The sequence below is a fragment of the Sinocyclocheilus grahami genome, unplaced genomic scaffold (assembly GCF_001515645.1).
Source record: "Sinocyclocheilus grahami isolate Dianchi unplaced genomic scaffold, SAMN03320097.WGS_v1.1 scaffold1240.1, whole genome shotgun sequence".
NCBI classification, from domain to species: Eukaryota; Metazoa; Chordata; class Actinopteri; order Cypriniformes; family Cyprinidae; genus Sinocyclocheilus; species Sinocyclocheilus grahami.
In genome coordinates, this window is record NW_015506419.1 from 74,345 (window position 1) to 96,860 (window position 22,516).

The 22,516-nt window shown below is 39.3% G+C and overlaps 1 protein-coding gene across 1 annotated transcript in view; it reads right to left on the reverse strand.

The window, feature by feature from the left end:
• Nucleotides 1–22,516, reverse strand: part of LOC107568402 (low-density lipoprotein receptor-related protein 1-like) — a 131,244-nt gene that overhangs the window by 38,615 nt on the left and 70,113 nt on the right. Inside the window, exons 11-23 of the mRNA XM_016254375.1 lie at nt 12,800–12,980; nt 11,979–12,201; nt 11,365–11,554; nt 11,003–11,131; nt 10,743–10,883; nt 9,949–10,074; nt 9,716–9,832; nt 9,543–9,623; nt 9,284–9,451; nt 6,340–6,522; nt 5,774–5,971; nt 4,394–4,639; nt 3,697–3,894 (exon numbers count right to left, since the gene is read on the reverse strand). Coding sequence (XP_016109861.1) covers nt 3,697–3,894; nt 4,394–4,639; nt 5,774–5,971; nt 6,340–6,522; nt 9,284–9,451; nt 9,543–9,623; nt 9,716–9,832; nt 9,949–10,074; nt 10,743–10,883; nt 11,003–11,131; nt 11,365–11,554; nt 11,979–12,201; nt 12,800–12,980 — 2,181 coding nt within the window. The remainder of the gene's footprint in view (nt 1–3,696; nt 3,895–4,393; nt 4,640–5,773; nt 5,972–6,339; nt 6,523–9,283; nt 9,452–9,542; nt 9,624–9,715; nt 9,833–9,948; nt 10,075–10,742; nt 10,884–11,002; nt 11,132–11,364; nt 11,555–11,978; nt 12,202–12,799; nt 12,981–22,516) is intronic.

Below are 22,516 nucleotides of genomic sequence, written 5' to 3' on the forward strand. Positions count from 1 at the left end.
CTGGAGTCCCAAAGCCTTAGAAATGGCTTTATAACCCTTTCCAGACTGATACATGTCAACTGTTTTGATTCTCATCTGTTCTTGAATTTCTTTAGATCGTGGCATAATGTGTTGCCATTTAAGCATGCTTCACTTTATCAGACAGCTTCTATTTAAGTGATTTCTTGATTCAACAGGTCTGGCAGTAATCAGGCCTGGGTGTGGCTAGTGAAATTTAACTCAGCTTTCTAAAATAATGTGGTTAATCGCAGTTCTTTCATGATTTAACAGGAGGGGGCAATTCATTTTTCACGTAGGGCCACGTAGGTTTGGACAGCTTTTTTCCCTTAATAAATTAAATCGTAATTTAAAAACTGCATTTTGCATTTACTTGCATTATCTTTGTGTAATATTTAAATTTGTTTGATGATCTGAAACATTAAAGTGTGACAAACATGCAAAAAAAAATAAATAAATCAGGAAGGGGGCCAACACTTTTTCACACCACTGTATATATAAAATTTTAAACCCTACAAATGAATTTAGTTATCAAAACATTATGTTAGTATCAAACACTGGCATTCATTTTGAGATTTGCTAAAGATGATATTTAACAGTGTCACTTAATTGTGCGCGTTGTAATTAATTATTAAATTATTGGTGTTTTTAAAGATTAATATTAAGTGTCCCTTAGATGAGTGAAAGGTAATTTCAAAATCAAAAGGTAATAAAAATAAACAAAAATAAGAATGTACAATTACATTATGAATATCAACCAAAACAAACAATGATAAAAAAAACCCTCTAATATCAGTCAATCAATGCAGTGGCGATATATATTGTGCATCCCTAAAGAAATAATTTTAAATTCTGCACTATTTTTAGGTCACTAATCAAATAAGACAATTTGTGACACTGATCATGTGATTCTTCGTATAGTCAGTCAGACTTCCACTGAAGCTCAAAATATTCTTTATATAATCTCAAATCATACTGGAGAACATGATCATCATGTTCCACACAAACTTGTGGAGTTCATACAGCTCAAGTGCTGCAAAAGGAAAACAAACCAAATACTCAATTCAACTTTTCAATCAAAATGTTCTATAATACATTTTATAATGAAAAAAATTGTATTTAAAATAAAGTAGAAGCATTTTTACCAGTGGTCTCAGACTGTATATATTGGCTAAGAAATCGTTTGATTGCTTCCAGCCTGAAAGCCATTTAAGTCAATACTGCAATAAATATTCCCCCACTCTGAGCTACAGCCACGTGGAAGAGAAAAAAATGATTCCCAATCAAGGCAAGCTGCTCTCTAATCTGTGAGAGAGACTCTCATACAGAACAGTAATTAAAGGTCCAGAATGGCTCTCTGTTGGGCTGGAGACAGCGTAGGCTCTCCAATGGGGGTTGAGAAACAACACTTCAGCGTTGGCAGCAATGTCAGTCATATTTTTACTCTGTCAAAGACGACAGCAGGGATCCAAAACTTGGACAGTGTATCATATCTCTGGAAAGAGCTGTTCAGAGAGGGAGGGAGGTGTGTGCATGTTTCAAAGCAACTAAGGCTTCCGACACTTTACTTTTACTCTGGCTGTAGTCACGCAAACTAGGAATGAGTCAAATGGGTAAAGACAGAGGCGTCCAAATTCCTGTGCTACGATCACACACAGACTCACTTAGATGCACGCTGTGGTTTTGTGAACCGAAAATAGTTGTAATAATTATGGACTAACTTGGTATGCTGAAAAGAACAGAACAATGTGGGAAAACACATTTAGACAACAAAGTCAACTCAGAACTTTACACAAGTCTTTAAAACAAGAGAATGCGATTGAAGTTCCCTTTTCCTCAAAGCCATTATTAAGTTTACTAATAAAGTTCTCCAACTAAAAATAATGTTGTAACCCTAACACACACATATATATATATACATATATATATATATACATACACACACACACACATACATATTCAAATATACATAAATACACACACACACACACACATATATATATATATATATACACACACACACACACACACACACACACACACACACAGATCCAACTTACCGTTACACACGTATTTTCATTCTCAACTGTTTATGTTCATTTATTACATGACCGAAGAAGGTTTTGTGAATAACCACTAAGCGCCGCATATTGACACATTTTTGTGTGTATTTGACCATTTAGGCTTGCACCTTGAGCTAAATGATGACTTTACATGTCCATGTTGTGTTCCGTCTCTGAGCAAGTTCTCTTTTGCACTTTTAAAAACATGAATACATCTAATACACTTCAATAAATCAAGCACATCCCATTTTGCAAAAGTCACGTTCCATGATTACACTGATTTGCATGTGAAATTGGGGTTTTATGGAGGAGCGAAAGCGCACGGCTGGAAAGGGGGGTGGAATAGGGAGCAATAATCGTTTTATCTTGATTATTGTATTTTCATAATCATTGTTGTATTTTCATAATCGTTCTGTTTTTCGATTAATTGCACAGCCCTACTTTCTGCTCAACAAGCCTGCATTTATTTGATCCAAAATTACTAAGCGCCGCATATTGACACATTTTTGTGTGTATTTGACCATTTAGGCTTGCACCTTGAGCTAAATGATGACTTTACATGTCCATGTTGTGTTCCGTCTCTGAGCGAGTTCTCTTTTGCACTTTTAAAAACATGAATACATCTAATACACTTCAATAAATCAAGCACATCCCATTTTGCAAAAGTCACGTTCCATGATTACACTGATTTGCATGTGAAATTGGGGTTTTATGGAGGAGCGAAAGCGCACGGCTGGAAAGGGGGGCGGAATAGGGAGCAATAATCGTTTTATCTTGATTATTGTATTTTCATAATCATTGTTGTATTTTCATAATTCTGTTTTTCGATTAATTGCACAGCCCTACTTTCTGCTCAACAAGCCTGCATTTATTTGATCCAAAATACAGCAAAAGAAAAATATTTGTACGATTTAAAATAACTGCTTTCTTTTTGAATATACGTTAAAATGCAATTTATTCCTGTGATCAAAGCTAAATTTTCAGCATCACTTTAGAAATTAATACTTTTATTTAGCAAGGATCCTTTAAATTGATCAAAAGTGATGATTAACTGTTTTTGCTGTACTTTGGATCAAATAAATGCAGGCTTGGTGACCAGAAGAGAATACTTTAGAAATTAATACTTTTATTTAGCAAGGATCCTTTAAATTGATCAAAAGTGATGATTAACTGTTTTTGCTGTACTTTGGATCAAATAAATGCAGGCTTGGTGACCAGAAGAGAATACTTTAGAAATTAATACTTTTATTTAGCAAGGATCCTTTAAATTGATCAAAAGTGATGATTAACTGTTTTTGCTGTACTTTGGATCAAATAAATGCAGGCTTGGTGACCAGAAGAGAATACTTTAGAAATTAATACTTTTATTTAGCAAGGATCCTTTAAATTGATCAAAAGTGATGATTAACTGTTTTTGCTGTACTTTGGATCAAATAAATGCAGGCTTGGTGACCAGAAGAGAATTATTTAAAAAAACATTAAAAATCTTACTGTTCAAAAACATTTGACTAGTGGTGTATACAAAATCAACAACATGCAAATGTAAGATGTATTTAACCAGGACTAAATAATACATTAAGAACTAATTATTTGACTTAGGAACAACCACTTCCATAGGACTAAGACATTAATTTACCTCCGTTTTCCGACAGCTTTCCCCGATAGATCTTGTCTTCAACCACATCGGTCCAGTAGAGGGCACTCTGGTTGAGGTGGAAATCCAGGGCAATGGTGTTACGCAGGCCAGGCACCAGCACGCTGAACTCGCCCTTGTACAAGTCAATCCGACGGATCTCATGCCGGTTGGAGAAAATGATGAAGGGCTTGAAAGGATCTAAAGAACATGGACAAGGCACATAAGTCCAGCACCCTGCTAATCCTTAATTTTGGTTTTACTCCATAAAGTCACTAGACTTTAATATATAATATAATATAATATAATATAATATAAAATTCCAGCAAAAACAACAATATTGTGACATTTTGTTACCTAGATATATTTAAAAAAAAAAAAATAATTTAAATGTACTGTACATCTCATCAAGGGGTCTGGTAAAACTGAAATATTCTTGGTATCTTTATTCATCCTGTCCTCCACCCCGTCTTTCCCTCACCAGTGCTCTTGCAGCTCTCGCCGTCTGGCCCATAATATAATATAATATAATATAAAATTCCAGCAAAAACAACAATATTGTGACATTTTGTTACCTAGATATATTTAAAAAAAAAAAAATTATATACAGTGTACTGTACATCTCATCAAGGGGTCTGGTAAAACTGAAATATTCTTGGTATCTTTATTCATCCTGTCCTCCACCCCGTCTTTCCCTCACCAGTGCTCTTGCAGCTCTCGCCGTCTGGCCCGAGCGCCCAGCCTTCATAGCAGGCACACTTAACAGTGGCCTTCTCCTGCATGCAGCGCTGGCTGCACTTGAGATGCTTGGCGCAGAAGCTCTGAATCTGACAGGTCTTGTTGTCAGTACCCAGCTCCATGCCAACTGGGCAGGAGCACAGGATGCCCTCACCAGGAGCAATGGTACAGTTGTGGCTGCATCCTCCATTATCCATCGTGCAAAGATCTAGAATGAAAACAGGTAAAAAAAGAAGCAAGTGGGATTGAAAAGTTGTTTATGAGTAAGTTGCTGCAAGTCTGTCAAAAAAATAAATAAACAAGAGTTTGAGAGAATGTGCTTATTTCATTTGAATTCAAGCCTGAAATATTTTTGTGTCATGCTAATGGGAAACACAAGTTGAGTTTGCATGCTCTGCGCAAACTGTGAAATATTTAAAGGAATAGTCAATAGTAAAGTTTCATCACGCAATAATGAAACTTTAGTCATTATTCATTCACTCTCAAGGCATTCATCCATGGAGCACACAAGATCTACTGGCCGTCAAGCTCCACAAAAAGACCAAAATAAATAAAATCATACAGAAAATGTAGCCCATATGACTTGTGGGTTATATTCTGAAGTCACATGGACTACTTTTATTGTGCTTTTTGGAGTTTGACAGATCATGGTCACTTATTTACTATAGATAGTCATTACATGAAAACAATTCACACTATCATTAAAAAGTTTGGGGCCAGTAAGTTGTGTTAATGATTTAATGTTTTATGCTTAATACCAATTCTACATATATGTGAATACAGTAAAAACAGTAACAGTGAAATTACAATTTAAAATAACTCTTTGCTATTTTAATATTTTTTAAATATAATTTTATTACTCCAGTCTTCAGTGTCACACAGTTCTTTCAACAGTCATTCTAATATGTCGATATGATGGTAAAGAAACTTTTCTTATAATTATAAATGCTGACTGTTTAATTATTGCTGACTCTTATAATTATGAATGCTGACTGCTTTTGTGTAAAATGTGATTTTTTTCAGAATTCTCTGATGAATGCTGAAAAAGTTCATATGAAAAATATTTAATTAAAATAGATTTTATTTACATAATTAAACCCCTTTAGGGTCACTTTTGATTCATTTAATGCATCCTTGCAGACTTAAAAAACAACAACAAAAAAAACAATTACTGACCCAAAACTTTTTGACTGGTAGCCTATGTGATTCTTTAAATATTCTTTTTGTGTGATGCACAGAAAAAAATAAACATGTCTAAAATGACATGAGGTTGAGTAAAGCATGACAATATTAATGATCCCTTTAACTTGAGTGTATTTGTGTTTAAGTGCGTGTGCATTACTGCAAAGCTTCTCATCCGAGCCATCGGGGCAGTCGTCATTGCCGTCGCACAGTTTCTCAGGAGGTAGGCAGATGGAGTCGTTGCTGGCACAAACATGGTGGGAGAGCTTGCACTCAAGAGCCTCGCAGTTTTCTTCATCCGAGTTATCCTCGCAATCGCTGTCCCTGTCACACACCCAGGCCTTGCTGATACAGCGAGCTAAAATATACACAAAGCAGCAATTAGACCCACAATTCACTTGCAAAAATGCTTAAATTTATCATTTTTAGTTGAATAAAAAAGGTGTTTATACCAGAAGAGGAAAGACAATCTCATTTTATTGGACAAAAATGGGTATATGCAAGATTTGTCATCAATATGTTTCATCTGTGTTCAAGCAGACTATACATATTAAATGCTTTAGGATTTTAAGGAAAGGAAATTTTAAGATTACACTTGCATAAAGATGCTGTTAAAGCTAACATACATGGACAAACTTTTGATTTTGGGCCTTTAAGAGTTGATTTATGTTAACATTTATTTATGATTGTGGCCGAAACATTTAAGATGGCCAAACGTGAACTAACCCGAGTCCTTGCAGGCAAACTTGACGGCAGGGTCGCACATATGTGTGACGCCCTCGCAGTTCTTCTCGTCGCTGAGGTCCATGCAGTCCGTGTCTCCATCACAGCGCCATCGCATAGGAATACACAAACCGTCCATTCGGCACTGGAACTCATCCGTGTGGCAACCGCCGGGAGGCCGCGTGGCTGCAGACAAAGGCAAAAATGGGACACACAATTACAATGCAGCCGTGTGAACACTCATACAAAGGCATGGACAGATATCTTATTATTTGATGGAAATGAGAGCTTGGCTTCCTGACGTCAAAAATCAGTTCCCAGGGATGGAGATTGTGACCAGTGTGAGGCACAACCACAATGAACTGATCCAAAGCAAACTTTCTCATGAACAGCGGTCCAGGGCTGGCACTGTGACGGCCATCATTAGGCATCAGACATAAAGGCTTTCCCTCATGGCAAAGGTTAGTGTCTGGCAGAGTCTGGAGTGGGGAGAACGGAAAACCAGGGCTCATCCATAAACAGAGAGAAGTGTGTCCTAGAACAGGGATCTGCTGGGGTGAACTGACCCGAATGACATCATACTGCTCGAGCTGCATGCATTCAGTGTCTCTCTCTTTCTTTCTCTCTCTCTCTCACACACACACACACACACTAGTTGATATCGATAGTAAACAGAGAGAAGTGTGTCCTAGAACAGGGATCTGCTGGGGTGAACTGACCCGAATGACATCATACTGCTCGAGCTGCATGCATTCAGTGTCTCTCTCTTTCTTTCTCTCTCTCTCTCTCTCTCTCTCACACACACACACACACACTAGTTGATATCGATACTAAAATCTGACTGGAATATTACAATTCTCTGCCAATTGTCCATATTTGAGCAAAAAGTAATATGCTACTTAACACACTCATCTATTAAAAAAATAATTGACAAATTAAAATAAAAATAAAAATCAATGAAGCCTTCAAATATCTTTTAAATACATTACATTTCTGACATTGGATTTTTTCCCCCTTTAATTTTCCTTCAATTTTACAAATTCAATAAAAGTACAGAAAAGTAAACAGTTCCATACTACTAATAACAATTTTATGTAGTAAAGGCAATAATAAATAAATCCCAATATTTATGGAAATACTTTAGCAAAAATGAATATGCTACTTTTATACACTCCTCTATTTAATATATAAATATATATATATATATATATATATATATATATATATATATATACACACACACACACACATACATACATACATACATATATATATATATATTAAATACATTCACAAATACACTATAACATATACTTAAACAGTTACATAGTGCTAATAATAAACAATTAACATAGTAGAGGCAGAAAATGAATAAATAATATTTTTGTAAATACTGTAGCAAAATTAATATACTGCTCAACACACATTTTTTAAATGTTACTATAAATATTGACAAATTTAGATCAATTGGCATGTTGCCTTTGAATATACTCAAACAGATAAACAGTGCAATTATGTAATCAATGCAGAAAATTAATAAATTCTAATAGCAAATTAATATGGTACTCAACAGTCCTCTATTTTTTTTAAATGTTAATATAAATGTTAACATTTATTAAAGCTAACAGCTTTTCAATTTTGCAGAAGAACTGGTATCGTTATATTCTTTACTTTTAAATTGACTTGGTACCAAAGTACCATTACTTTTAACATTCCTACTTCAAACTCATACTCAATGACTTTATGAAACAGCGCTCCTTCACAACTCATGCTAGGATGACCTCATTCAGTTCTACATCTTCACACAGGCACAAACACACTGCCAGGCTCCCATGAGGCCCAGCACTCTCATTAGGCCTCTGGCTTGGTTCTGCTGCATTGATTCTGCGAGTCTATTAAGCACCAGCATGCCGTAGGGATTAGAGAAGAGAAGGACAGAGCCTAGACCCCGAAAACAGAACCTAAACCTCTATTCCTGTTCCACGCAGGGCCCGGCCAACCATTGACCAATTAATAGCTACGAAGCCACATGAATGGGACTTGTGGAGAGGGAAAGAGATAAGAACAAAACTGCACATGTGGATACACCAGTAGCTCATGCGTCAAGCGTCCTGGCACATCTGTGCTTGTGTAATCCCTCTAGACAGCAGCTCTCAGAGCAGTCATTAACACTGCTCTCCACAGGGACTCTCACTCCCTGCACTCCTCGCAGACATTCTTCAAGATTTTGCGGTTTACATGTTTCACCACAGACCACAAAAAAAGAAAAAGTTGACAGCCCAGTTTGTGAAATCGTGATTTACTCCTGTTAATGAAGAGCTCAGCTGCATTAGTCATTGTGGTTTCGCTCAAAATCTACAACTAAAATAGCTTCAGAGAATAAACTGACAGTTTATAAAATACAAATAGGGTAAAAAAGATGACGACACTATTAAAAATATCATTTTGTCTTTTAAACAAATGATGAGTGAATGAAGGTGCTTCATCATGATAAATTAATCAACCTCAGGATGTCAAACTAAACATATAAAGTTGTTTTCTATGGGGCTTCACCAGTTATCACAATTTGGGACATCAAACTATTTTAATACAACAATTTTGTTTTTTTCTAACAATTAAAATGTTAAAAAGTACATTTAAACAAATTATAAAAATTAAAATAAATAAATAAAACAAACAAAACTGTTATTTTCTAACAATAAACATTATATTTATTTTTAGTAAACAAATCCAGTTTTATTTGTTTTCATATTTGTTAATTTTGTTACTCTTAATTTAACTATTAATTTACACAATTTATATAATTTAAAATACTTTAAAATAAAAATAAGTAACAAAATAAAACAAATAAATGACTGAAGTAATTTTTCCCAAAAACTGAATTAAACTATATGTTTGGAGTAAGACCTCTTTTCTTTTATCAAATAATGATACTTTTCAAACTCACCTTGATTGGTACAGTTGGCATGAGTCTCATCGCTGTAATCTCCACAGTCGTTGTCTCCATCACAAGTCCAGTACTCTGGAATACAGCGGCCGCTATTGCATTTAAATTGCACACTGGAGCACGAGTGACTGCAGCCGGCTTCATCACTGTTATCCCCACAGTCATTATCTGAAGATACACACACATGATGACAGTTACTGGACATTATAAGTCATCGTATCACACATACACTAATGTGTATATGGAATTAGAAACTCACCATTATCACAACGCCAGTTGACATTGATGCAGCGTCCATTGGCACAAGTGAACTGAGTGAGTGGGAAACAGGTGGGATATGCTGGAGAGAGAGACAAGAGAGAGAAGGAGATAAAGAAAAGGGTTCACAGCACGGCATGATGACAAAAGGAAAAGAGGCTTAAATTTAGATACCACAAGATGGTGGTTCATCTGAGCGATCGCCACAATCATCATCCAGGTCACAAGTCCAGGAGACAGGAATACAACGGCCACTGGCACATGGGTACTGATTAGAAGGACACGTGCGTGCTGGGAGAGAAAAGAAAACTTGGTCAATTCACAAAGCGCAAAAAAGTATTAGGACATTCATTGGGAAAAAAATGCTTAAAAATCGTATTAACATGCAATTAAGAAGTTCACAATACCCAAGCAGGTGCTGTTAGATTCGTCTTCATCATTCCCACAGTCATTGTCTCCATCACAAAGCCAGCGCAGTGGGATACAACGGTTATTCTGGCACTTAAAGCGGTCCGCGGGACAGGTGTGCTGGTCTGAAACAGGGCAAATAGGACCATTTAAATGTGCACTCAGTGATGTTTTGCTTCTTTTGATGGCTGATATAACAGTGTGATTTATACTGACACCTAGTGGTATGGATGTAGTAATCACACATTTGCTAAATCATAAAAATTCATAAAATCATATATATATATATAGTTAGTTCAAAAGTGTGGGGTCTTTTTATTTTGAAAGGCATTAATACTATTTAGCATTAATTTAGCAAGAACAAATTAAACTGACCAGAAATGAGAGTAAAGACATTTATATTACATTAGATTTCTATTTTGAATAATTGCAATTATTTTGAACTTGTCAAAAAAATATTAAGCATCACAACAGTTTTCAACATTGATAATATAAAGAACTGTTTTTGAGCACCAAATCAGCATATTAGAATTATTTCTGAAGGATCATGTGACACTGAAGACTGAAGTAACAGCTGCTGAAAATTGGCTTTGCATCACAGAAAAAAATTACATTTCAAAATATAATAAAATAGAAAAAGGTTACTTAAAATTGTAATAATATTTCACATTAATACAGTTTTTTTTACTGTATCTTTGATCAAATAAATGCAGCCTGGGTGAACATAAAGAGACTTTTGAATGTTGGTGTTGTTATTTGCATATCTGAAAATATGAGACAAAAGGACACTAACGGCACAACTCGGGGGCCTCATCGCTGTTGTCCAGACAGTCATTGTCCCCGTCACACTTCCAGCGGTCTTGAATACAGCGATTATTCTTACAGGCAAATTCTCCAGGCTGGCACTGAGGAGGAGGCACGTAGGAAGGGTTTGCTGGTGAGAAAAAATATATATTTTCAAACTCAAAATCCAAAACGGGCTATTTTACAATCCTCTGAGGTTATTGACAATAACATTTACACTTCAGGCTATTTAAAGCACAGAATACCCACCTTTACAGGTCTTGTTGTCAGTATCTAGTATCTGGTCGTCGGCACAGGCGCAGGAGCGTCCAGTGGGTGTCAGCAGACACAGACTGCTGCAGCCACCATTATTGGCACGGCACACGTTGGAGCCTGTGACTGCACACAACAAAAACATCCTTAGCAGATCCCAATAAAACACACAATAAAACCACTGAAACTCTGATCTCATTAGTTTGTTACCGCTAACACTGTATAAATAATGTGGCTGTTGAGACATGTTAACATACAAAACAACACAATTAAGTCTTTGTTTGATCTGTCAGCTCATGCTTTACATATGACTCATTAATGACTAATTTCCAAAAAGAAATGCTCAGGGTGTTCGGTACTTTGCTGTTGTTGTGCGTCATAGGTGCGAATCTCATAGATTGGTGGTCGTTCACTGCGTAGCAACGTGACCTTCTTGGTGTTCTGGTCCAGTTTGTAGATTCCTCCACTGCGGTACTCATTCCAGAACAGGAAGTTCTTATAGTGACACAGGCCAAAGGGATGGTTCAGCTCCTGTCCTTCAAATACCGTCTGGATGAACAGAAAAGTGTTTTTTAATAATAATAATAATAATAAGTTTAATTTATATAGCACCTTTCCCAAGCTCAAGGACACTGCACAATGACAGAAGTAAATACATTCCTACATACATGGACAAGACATTTTCCAAGTCCAGAACATGTGGTTGCAGTTGCATACCACAGTAATAATACAGTATCATAATAAAAAAAATAAAACATTTTAACTACCATTAAAATTAGTCTAAAATGCAAAATAATAAGCCTAATTAAATAGCGCAAACATAAAACAACATTTCAAAACGTATAAAGAAAAAGTTAAAATTACTGTATGCAGTACATGCACAGTTGGTGAAAATAAAAACATTAAATACAATTAGAAAATAAATATATGTGAAATTAAAATTTGTTTGCCTTAAACACTTGAGTTTTCTCACCCTGCGTTCTGTGGTGTTGAGAAGCACCATCTCGATGCGGTCGTAGTACGCATCCACCCAGTACAAGATTCCCTGCTGGATGTCCAGGCTGAGGCCATTGGGCCAGAGCACAGTTTTAGAAGTAAGCAGGATACCAGCATTTGAACCATCCATCCAGGCCTTCTTTATACTGCCCCGATTGGTCTCTTTAGGCTCCTCCTCCCAGTCACTCCAGTACATCATTCTGCAAACAGCACAGATTTATTAGGGCTGTGCAATTAATCGCATGCGTTTGTCATGCGCATCTCGTCAGTAAAGCCGGTTCCATGATTAGTAGTATATCTCCATCACCTGCTTTCAGATGGAGCGGCATTTACTACACAGAGCCGTAGTTCACTGACAATTAGGCAATATCGCGTTCATTATCGCAGGCGATTCAATCTGCGATAACGAACGCGATATTGCCTAATGTCTGTGTAGTAAATGCTGCTCCATCTGAAAACAGGTGATGGAGATTTACTACTAATCACAGAACCGGCTTTACTGACGAGATGCGCATGACAAATCGCATGCACTGCATGCAATTAATTGCACAGCCCTAAGATTTATGCATTCATTCAAAACTGTAGATTCAAGTAAACAACTAGTGCAGCTCTAACTGGTTTATCTGTATATACATGGTCACTAAAATCTATTCTAAATTATAAGTCTATTGTGACTTAAAATATATAAAATCACTAACGTTTCCTAACATTATAGTTGATAGGTTGCCAGTGTGTTTTTTTTAATTTTTTTTGACCGTTTCTTAAAATTTTGCAATCAAGCAAAAATAATTGATTTACCCATGAGAAGGGTCTACTACTATGGCTCTAGGATGGGTCATCTTTCCCTCGATAAGCGTTTTGCAGGTCTGAGAGGCTTTCTCCAGTTTGGCCACACTGATGGTCTTTTTGGGTCCATCATCAGTCCAATACAGGTTTTGCCCCATCCAGTCCACAGCGATACCTTCTACTGTATGAATACCTGTGGAATAGATAGACAAAATGAATGGGATGAAGAAGAGTGCGAGAGAGATATAGGAGTTGAATTATATACAATTAGTTGTATTATAAATGTATTAGTTATATAGGAGTTTAATTATATTTCTATGCTTTTTCCTATTTTACAGTGCTTAGTGGTGTGCCATTGGATTTTTTTAATTTGTAAAACGCCGCCACTGCACAATCATTATAGGCAGTTATACATACTGAAATTTGTTACAAATGGAAGTTAAAGACTGGTCATTAAATTTTTTTTTAAATAATAATAATCTGGTCACCCCTTACAAAAAATTAACCAATAAAGGTGTAGTAACCATCTCATTATTATGAATATAAATTTAAAGCGCATTTACCAAAATTCATCATGAAAGGTCTGTTGTAAAATATTGTAAAATACATGATTGATGTTTGTTTCAGCATTGGATACTGGTATATTTTTACTTATTATACACTTAATTCTCTGCTGCACTTTACGGTTTCTTTTTGCACACACAAGCAGGCATCTTAAAATTGGAACAACAACAACAACAAAACAAATAAATTAACATTAATTTTTCAAATAACTTTACAACTGAATAAAGTTAAATATTCACAATGAATTAATAGTTGTGTAGCCTACTGTAAACATGATCTCCCAAAAGCAGCGCTAGAGCAATAAATTGTTTACAAAGCATCAAATAATGATCCGCTTTACGCTAATGCACTCATGTGTACATAGATTTTTTAATGTCCGTATTACCATATCAAATATTTGTGTCTAATACCATTTTATTGGCATTTTATTGTGGATGTTTTCTCACAATCACAACAATATATGCAGTAAATAATTTATCAGACACTTATAGTTATGTTATGTTAATTCTATTTTTAAAATGTAACGTTCTGTAATAATCTATAAGCATATTTAACAATGGGTCGAAGACGAATAATAGCAAAGTGTTTATAAGCGATTTCGGTCTGGCCTGTAGATATAGTATGTTGTTCCATACGCCATCTGGTGGATATTCTGTGAAGCACAACACATTTATTTAAATTTCTTAAAGGCCACATCTGTATGTGTCAGAGCAGCGATTGGTGCACACATCCTAACGCCCCATTCACACGGGGCGTCGGTGTCAACGCCTCTCATTTACTTTGAATGGAGTGACGTCAAGCATTGCCGAACTGAATTGTGGGCCCGTTGCGTCGCGTTGGGTTCGTTGCTCGCGGCAGAAGTTGAAAGCTTTTCAACTTTTCAAGCACCAACGCAGGCATCAGCCATTCAGATCACCTTATGCAAATACCCTGGTTCAGATGCTAGCCAATCGCGATCATGCAACACCAGAAAACTAATTAGATTGGCTGTTGTCACTATGACGGTCGCGTCAGCACCAAGCTTCAAAAACGCCCTCCATCAAGCATCGACGCCGACGCCCCGTCTGAATGTACCGCAAGGCCACTCCAATGAGGGAGAACAGTTAGTTGGGACTACAGGAGGTCCACTACCGCACTGCAACATCCTGGTTGCTGGCATTGATCACTTTCCTGCCTATGAAGGGAATCCACACTTCTCTCCTGAAGTACTGCAGATGTGCCTGAAGGATCTGGAAGAGGAGAACCGTCAGCTTACACGTGACCTCAGAGAACACTCTGCCGCTCACTCTCCAAGACCACGGTCTCCATCTCAGCCAATTCATTCGCCCAGACATTCGATATGTAATATGGAGGAACAAGCCTCTACCTCAACATTATATCACAGAGTAACGTCTTCAAGAGATCAAAGAGATCCACGCTATGAAGGGGATAATTCAGTGAAATGAAGTGAGAATAAGTTATGCGCAGAACATCAATGTGACAGAATAGATGAGATCATCCATGAGCTTCAGAGGATGAAAGCGAGTTCCAAGACATCCAGATCAGCCTCGCCACCACCAGAGCGTGCAGCAACATCCCAGAGGGCCGAGCATACTGACGACCGCTACCAGCACCCAAGGCAGCCATCCACACACTATTACATCCTTCCCTCAAGGCGACAGCAACCATATGTGCCTTATTGTTCCTCACTGCCACCTAGTCAAGAGAACATCTACCGTGGTCCAACCCCTACTATTCCTGATTTCCCTAGAGAGGATCCACGTGCGTTTGCCCGGTTAAAGGACGATACTCAATTCAGAACTGACTCAAGTGGAGAGAGAATGAGTTCCTGCAGAGAACAGCGAAGAGCGCCGAAAGTCTGATACAAACCTACTGCCATCTTCCATGGAAGTGAGCAACAGCAAGTCTTCAAGGCGTAATTGGTTCAGTAAAGTGCAATTTCTGAGATAAGATCACAAGAGAAACCAAAGAAATACTGCCTCTTCTGCAACACAACTTAACATCATCTCAACCAATGTTCAAACTTTAAACTGCTGACCAAAGAGCAGATTGAGACCTGGATCAGATCAAATCAGAGATGCTGGAAATGTGGACATGATCATCAAGCAGGTCAGTGTACTCTTAAAGCAAAATGCAGGAAGTGTCAGAGGAGACACCTAGAAGTCCTGAATGAGGTCAACAACAGTGCTCATACTACCAAAGCAACAGAGGAGATCACCAAGTCTGCCAGCACCACAGTAGAAACTCTGTATATCAATCGTCCAACAGGCAGAAGTGTTACTGAAACTGTGCAGAGTCATCATACGCAACAGAGACATTTCACTGAATACATATGCCCTGCTAGATGATGGATCAGAACGCACCATACTTCTCGATGAGGCAGCTCAGCAACTCAGCCTTCATGGTAAGAACATCCATCTGTCCTGTGCCTAATGATCTGTTCAGTCAAGTGGAAAAGTTATGGCAGATGGACATCTTGCCCTATCGCAACAAAATGCTTGTGACAAGATCAAAGCAAGACACAGAAGCTATGAACATGTTGGAGGAGAAAACAATCAGGGTAGAGCTGAAAGGTGTGCAAAGATATGCTACCCCTCTCCTCTGGAAAACTAGCCCTCCACCTCTAGCTGCTCCAAAAAAAGCAGTACTGCCTCATTTGCGGCGGACTGAAAATCAGCTGTCCAAGAGCCCTGAGAAATCTCAAGTGTACAAGTCTGAGATAAGCAAAGGCCACATCTGTATGTGTCAGAGCAGCGATTGGTGCACACATCCTAACGCCCCATTCACACGGGGCGTCGGTGTCAACGCCTCTCATTTACTTTGAATGGAGTGACGTCAAGCATTGCCGAACTGAATTGTGGGCCCGTTGCGTCGCGTTGGGTTCGTTGCTCGCGGCAGAAGTTGAAAGCTTTTCAACTTTTCAAGCACCAACGCAGGCATCAGCCATTCAGATCACCTTATGCAAATACCCTGGTTCAGATGCTAGCCAATCGCGATCATGCAACACCAGAAAACTAATTAGATTGGCTGTTGTCACTATGACGGTCGCGTCAGCACCAAGCTTCAAAAACGCCCTCCATCAAGCATCGACGCCGACGCCCCGTCTGAATGTACCGCAAGGCCACTCCAATGAGGGAGAACAGTTAGTTGGGACTACAGGAGGTCCACTACCGCACTGCAACATCCTGGTTGCTGGCATTGATCACTTTCCTGCCTATGAAGGGAATCCACACTTCTCTCCTGAAGTACTGCAGATGTGCCTGAAGGATCTGGAAGAGGAGAACCGTCAGCTTACACGTGACCTCAGAGAACACTCTGCCGCTCACTCTCCAAGACCACGGTCTCCATCTCAGCCAATTCATTCGCCCAGACATTCGATATGTAATATGGAGGAACAAGCCTCTACCTCAACATTATATCACAGAGTAACGTCTTCAAGAGATCAAAGAGATCCACGCTATGAAGGGGATAATTCAGTGAAATGAAGTGAGAATAAGTTATGCGCAGAACATCAATGTGACAGAATAGATGAGATCATCCATGAGCTTCAGAGGATGAAAGCGAGTTCCAAGACATCCAGATCAGCCTCGCCACCACCAGAGCGTGCAGCAACATCCCAGAGGGCTGAGCATACTGACGACCGCTACCAGCACCCAAGGCAGCCATCCACACACTATTACATCCTTCCCTCAAGGCGACAGCAACCATATGTGCCTTATTGTTCCTCACTGCCACCTAGTCAAGAGAACATCTACCGTGGTCCAACCCCTACTATTCCTGATTTCCCTAGAGAGGATCCACGTGCGTTTGCCCGGTTAAAGGACGATACTCAATTCAGAACTGACTCAAGTGGAGAGAGAATGAGTTCCTGCAGAGAACAGCGAAGAGCGCCGAAAGTCTGATACAAACCTACTGCCATCTTCCATGGAAGTGAGCAACAGCAAGTCTTCAAGGCGTAATTGGTTCAGTAAAGTGCAATTTCTGAGATAAGATCACAAGAGAAACCAAAGAAATACTGCCTCTTCTGCAACACAACTTAACATCATCTCAACCAATGTTCAAACTTTAAACTGCTGACCAAAGAGCAGATTGAGACCTGGATCAGATCAAATCAGAGATGCTGGAAATGTGGACATGATCATCAAGCAGGTCAGTGTACTCTTAAAGCAAAATGCAGGAAGTGTCAGAGGAGACACCTAGAAGTCCTGAATGAGGTCAACAACAGTGCTCATACTACCAAAGCAACAGAGGAGATCACCAAGTCTGCCAGCACCACAGTAGAAACTCTGTATATCAATCGTCCAACAGGCAGAAGTGTTACTGAAACTGTGCAGAGTCATCATACGCAACAGAGACATTTCACTGAATACATATGCCCTGCTAGATGATGGATCAGAACGCACCATACTTCTCGATGAGGCAGCTCAGCAACTCAGCCTTCATGGTAAGAACATCCATCTGTCCTGTGCCTAATGATCTGTTCAGTCAAGTGGAAAAGTTATGGCAGATGGACATCTTGCCCTATCGCAACAAAATGCTTGTGACAAGATCAAAGCAAGACACAGAAGCTATGAACATGTTGGAGGAGAAAACAATCAGGGTAGAGCTGAAAGGTGTGCAAAGATATGCTACCCCTCTCCTCTGGAAAACTAGCCCTCCACCTCTAGCTGCTCCAAAAAAAGCAGTACTGCCTCATTTGCGGCGGACTGAAAATCAGCTGTCCAAGAGCCCTGAGAAATCTCAAGTGTACAAGTCTGAGATAAGCAAGTTGCTAGAGGCAGGCTATGTAAAGAAACAATCCACAGCCGTACAGACTCAAGGGTGGTACATTCCGCACCACATAGTCCACCACAATGGCAAGAACAGGATTGTATTAAACTGTTCCTTCAACTTTCAAGGACTGAGTCTGAATGAATACCTTCTTCCAGGACCGACTTTGGGTGCAAACTTATTGGGGGTACTTCTCCATTTCTGAGAGCATGCAGTAGCCATTAGCAGCGACATAAAGGGGATGTTTCATCAGGTCTGTCTCCTGACAGAAGACCAAGCATTCTTGCGATTCCTGTGGCGAGACCTTAACACAACCAGCCCACCTGATGTCTACCAGTGGTCAGTGTTACCCTTCGGTACTACTTTTGCTCTCTGGAAACATTCTGCCGATCACAGCCAACCAGACAGTGAGGTAATGTGCCTTTTATGTAGATAGTTGGCTGCAAAGTATTCCCTCTCTTGATACTGCCAAGCATCTAGTAGATGATGGGCTAGCAACACTCCCCAAATCCTGAAACATCTGCTGCAGCAAATCGGGTCAGAGAACTATGAGCTTTGGTTCAGTTCAGACAGGGCAGACCCTCAGGAACGCACACTAGGACTTAGGTGGCAGTGCAGATCCGATACACTTGGATACAAATATAACCATGTCATAAAAGCTGAGCCAACTATGCGACACATTTATCGATTGTATTGAGTCAATACAATCCTTTGGGATTCATCCCTCCATTTACCACCCGAGCAAAGATCATAGTACAAAGGCTCTGGGACAAAAAAAAGAGAATGGGATGACCATGAATTGCACACTGACCTCAGAAACACATGGCTCACTTGAGAAGACAAGCTTCCACAACTCCCAAATGTCACGCTGCCCAGATGCTACATTACGAAGCTAGATCCCTTGACCAGTTCAAGAAGTGTGCACATATTCTGTGATGCCTCAGATTGGGCATACGTCTCCGTAGCATATCTCTGCACTGAATATAACAAAGGCCGTATAGAGGTGTCATTCTTGGTGGCTAGATCACAAGTAGCTCCAAAGAAGCAGCAAACAATCCCCAGACTTGAGCTTTGCGCAGCTCTAACTGGAGCACAACTGGCAGTAGTTCTGCAAAGAGAGCTCACACTAGACATCAACAGTTTCAAATACTGAACTGATTCTACCACAGTTTTAAACTGGCTGCAGTCAGACTCGTGCCACTTCAAAGTGCTCATGGGAACTAGAATCGCAGAGATTCAAGAGCTTACTGACTCACAGTCATGGTTGTATGTGCACTCTCAAGACAACCCCGCTGATGATATTACTCGTGGCATGTCCTTGTCTCAGCATGCAAAAGCTTGCCGTTGGAAGGATGGCTCAGCATTCTTGCAGAAACCTCCATCGCACTGGCCAAAATTACCCAACCGCTACCTCAGAGGAACTGCGTAAACCAACATCCTTCCTTCTAATAACTCAGGATGAGAAGCATCCAGGTGCTACATATCAATATGACAACTTTCAAGAGCTTCTTGATGTAACAGCCCAATCCCTTCATGGGGCAGCCAGTTCCACAGACACCGTCACGTCTGACACATATAAGAAAGCTGAAATCAGAGTCATCCAACAGTCCCAAATGGAAAGCTTCCCTCCCAAGTACGACCAGCTTCAAGCAGGGAAACCCATCTCCCCAAACAGCCATCTAAAGACATTAGCTCCTGAATTTGATCCCGACAGTCAACTGATTAGAGTAGGTGGAAGACTCTCTCTGCCATCTGCTGAGCCCTGATATTCTGAACCCTATTGTTCTAGACCCAGTCCATCCAGTGACTAAACTTCTAATCAAGCAGTATGACACACAGCTACATCACCCTGATACTGGGCGGGTCTTTGCCGATATCAGAAGGCACTTCTGGATCTTGAGAGGTTGTCAAGCTGTTCGATCAATTCAGCATCACCGCACTGAGCGTCAGAAATGGTGTGGCATGCCCAACATCTCTAAAATGGCAGACTTACCCCCTTCTAGCCTAAGACTCTTCCAGCCAGACTTCTACTCCACAGGCATGGACTGTTTCGGCCCATTTACCATCAAAATTGGGCGTTGAAATGAGAAACGCTGGGGCATCATCTATAAGTGCTTAACCACAAAGGCATTGTACATCGACCTTCTATCTCAAGCAGACACAGACTCCTTCCTCATGTCTCTACGCAGATTCATCGCCCGTAGGGGAAACCTCACGAGTTGCTCAGCGATCAGGGCACCAATGTCAAAGGCAGAGACCGTGAGCTGAAGGAAGCCGTCAACAATATTCACACAGTTGCAAACAGAGCTTGCCAAGCAACAGATCGACTTTCAGTGCAATCCACCAAACTCCCCACACTTCGGTGGATCCTGGAAGAGAGAGATTAGATCTGTTAAAGCTGCACTGTACACAACCATTGGTGCACAAACTGTCACAGAAGAAGTGCTCAGGACTGTCCTAATTGAAATAGAGGGAATTCTAAATTCAAAGCCATTGGGATATGTATACTCTGATGTTGCTGATCCAGACCCAATAACACATAATTCACTCTTGATGGGACGACTGGATTCTGCTTTACCTCAGGTAATGTAGCCTGAATCTGAACTGCTCATCCGCAAACACTGGAGACACAGCCAAACCTGACCAGTTCTGGAACTGTTATCTGCGTAACTACCTGCTTGGACTCCAGTCTCGCCAGAAGTGGCAACAAGAGAAAGATAACCTGACAGTTGGGACGGCAGTCATGATCGCTGACCCACAATTCCCCCGAGCACTCTGGCCCACTGGAAAGGTGAAAGCTGTCATACCTGGAGCTGATGGTAAAGTCAGAGCTGCGGAGGTTCAGGTCAGAAGACAGAACCTACATCAGGCCCGCTGTCAGACTGATTAAGCTACTTTCACTCCTTGAATTACTGTGAGTAGTGGCCCAAGATGCAAATCTGCAAGCACATTTGGGGGCTGCTGTACTAAATTGAGGGCCAGTTTTGAATGTTCATGCAGTTATTTGTGTAATAGTTTTATTCATTTTGTGTTTATTAGTCTCGCAGTAAGTCTGGCGCAGTTTAGAAAAGGTGTAAGCGCTGTTATTATTATAAGCGTGAGATCGATGGACCTAACGGTGACAACAATGTCATTACATCCCCGATTCTTTGATGAGTAATCGCATGTGTGCATGCATCAAAGAGTAAGTTAATTTCTTTATACTGTATATTTACACTGCTACCGTTAATTTATGTTTAAAGACGTGCTTATCATGTATGCCGTAACACATGTCTGTAAGCTAATCGCAAGCTAATCCTGTTATGCAATCACTGTATAAACATTTCCCGTGTGTTATTGACATACAAATGCCGATTGTTGTTCATTTGCATATTGATGTTCTCAGTGGTGTAATGTAACGAAGTAATAATACTGTTACAGTACTTAAGTATTTTTTGGGAGAACCTGTACTTTACTTGAGTTTTTATATTTCAGCCAACTTTTACTTTTACTCCACTACATTTCCTAATTAAAATATATACTTTTACTCCGATACATTTCCCCGAAGCATATTCGTTACTTACTACAAAATAGTCAGAAGTCAGAAGAACACGGACTGCAGGAAAGCAGGTTTGACGAATCAGTGGGCTGGCATTTGCAAGTTAGACTCATAGATGTTCCTGTGGCTCAGTGGTAGAGCGTTAGCAGCGCAAAAGGTCGTGGGTTTGATTCCCAGGGAACACACATACTGGTAAAAAATGTATAGCCTGAATGCACTGTAAGTCGCTTTGGATAAAAGCGTCTGCTAAATGCATAAATTATTATTAAATTAAAATTAATTAAATTATTATAAAAACACCTTTGCTCATGTGCAAACGAGTGCGTGCACAACCGCGGATGATTTAATTTTCCACTCAAGTCAAGTCTGGGGTGTACGATATACAGTATATCTTCGATAATATGGTAAGTGTTATTTTAATAATGTGCGATCTGACATTATCAAGTAGGCTATTTCACCAAATCACACACAGAGCGTACGCACGTTGATATATTAGTATATTAAAACTCAAAATTCCAGGCATTCTAAATTGTAGATAGCAAAAATGCTTCTGTATGCTTTTTAAATTTATATAATTTAATATAGTTAACTTAATCTATATCACACAAAGAGTACCGTTTTTCTGCAGATATCAACATGAACACATTTAATAATCATTTTATACAAGTGCAGTAAAGCAGTAAGTGGCTTACATTTTAGATATAATATTGCTTGTTTTTGCTCAATTTTGCCAAAGAAAATAGTTCCAAACACACAGCACTGTTTTGTGTCTCTGAGCAATGGACGGTGTTTACTTATTGAATGAATCAGCTTTTTGAACTAATCGGTTGAATAAATGATTCAGTGATTCACTCATT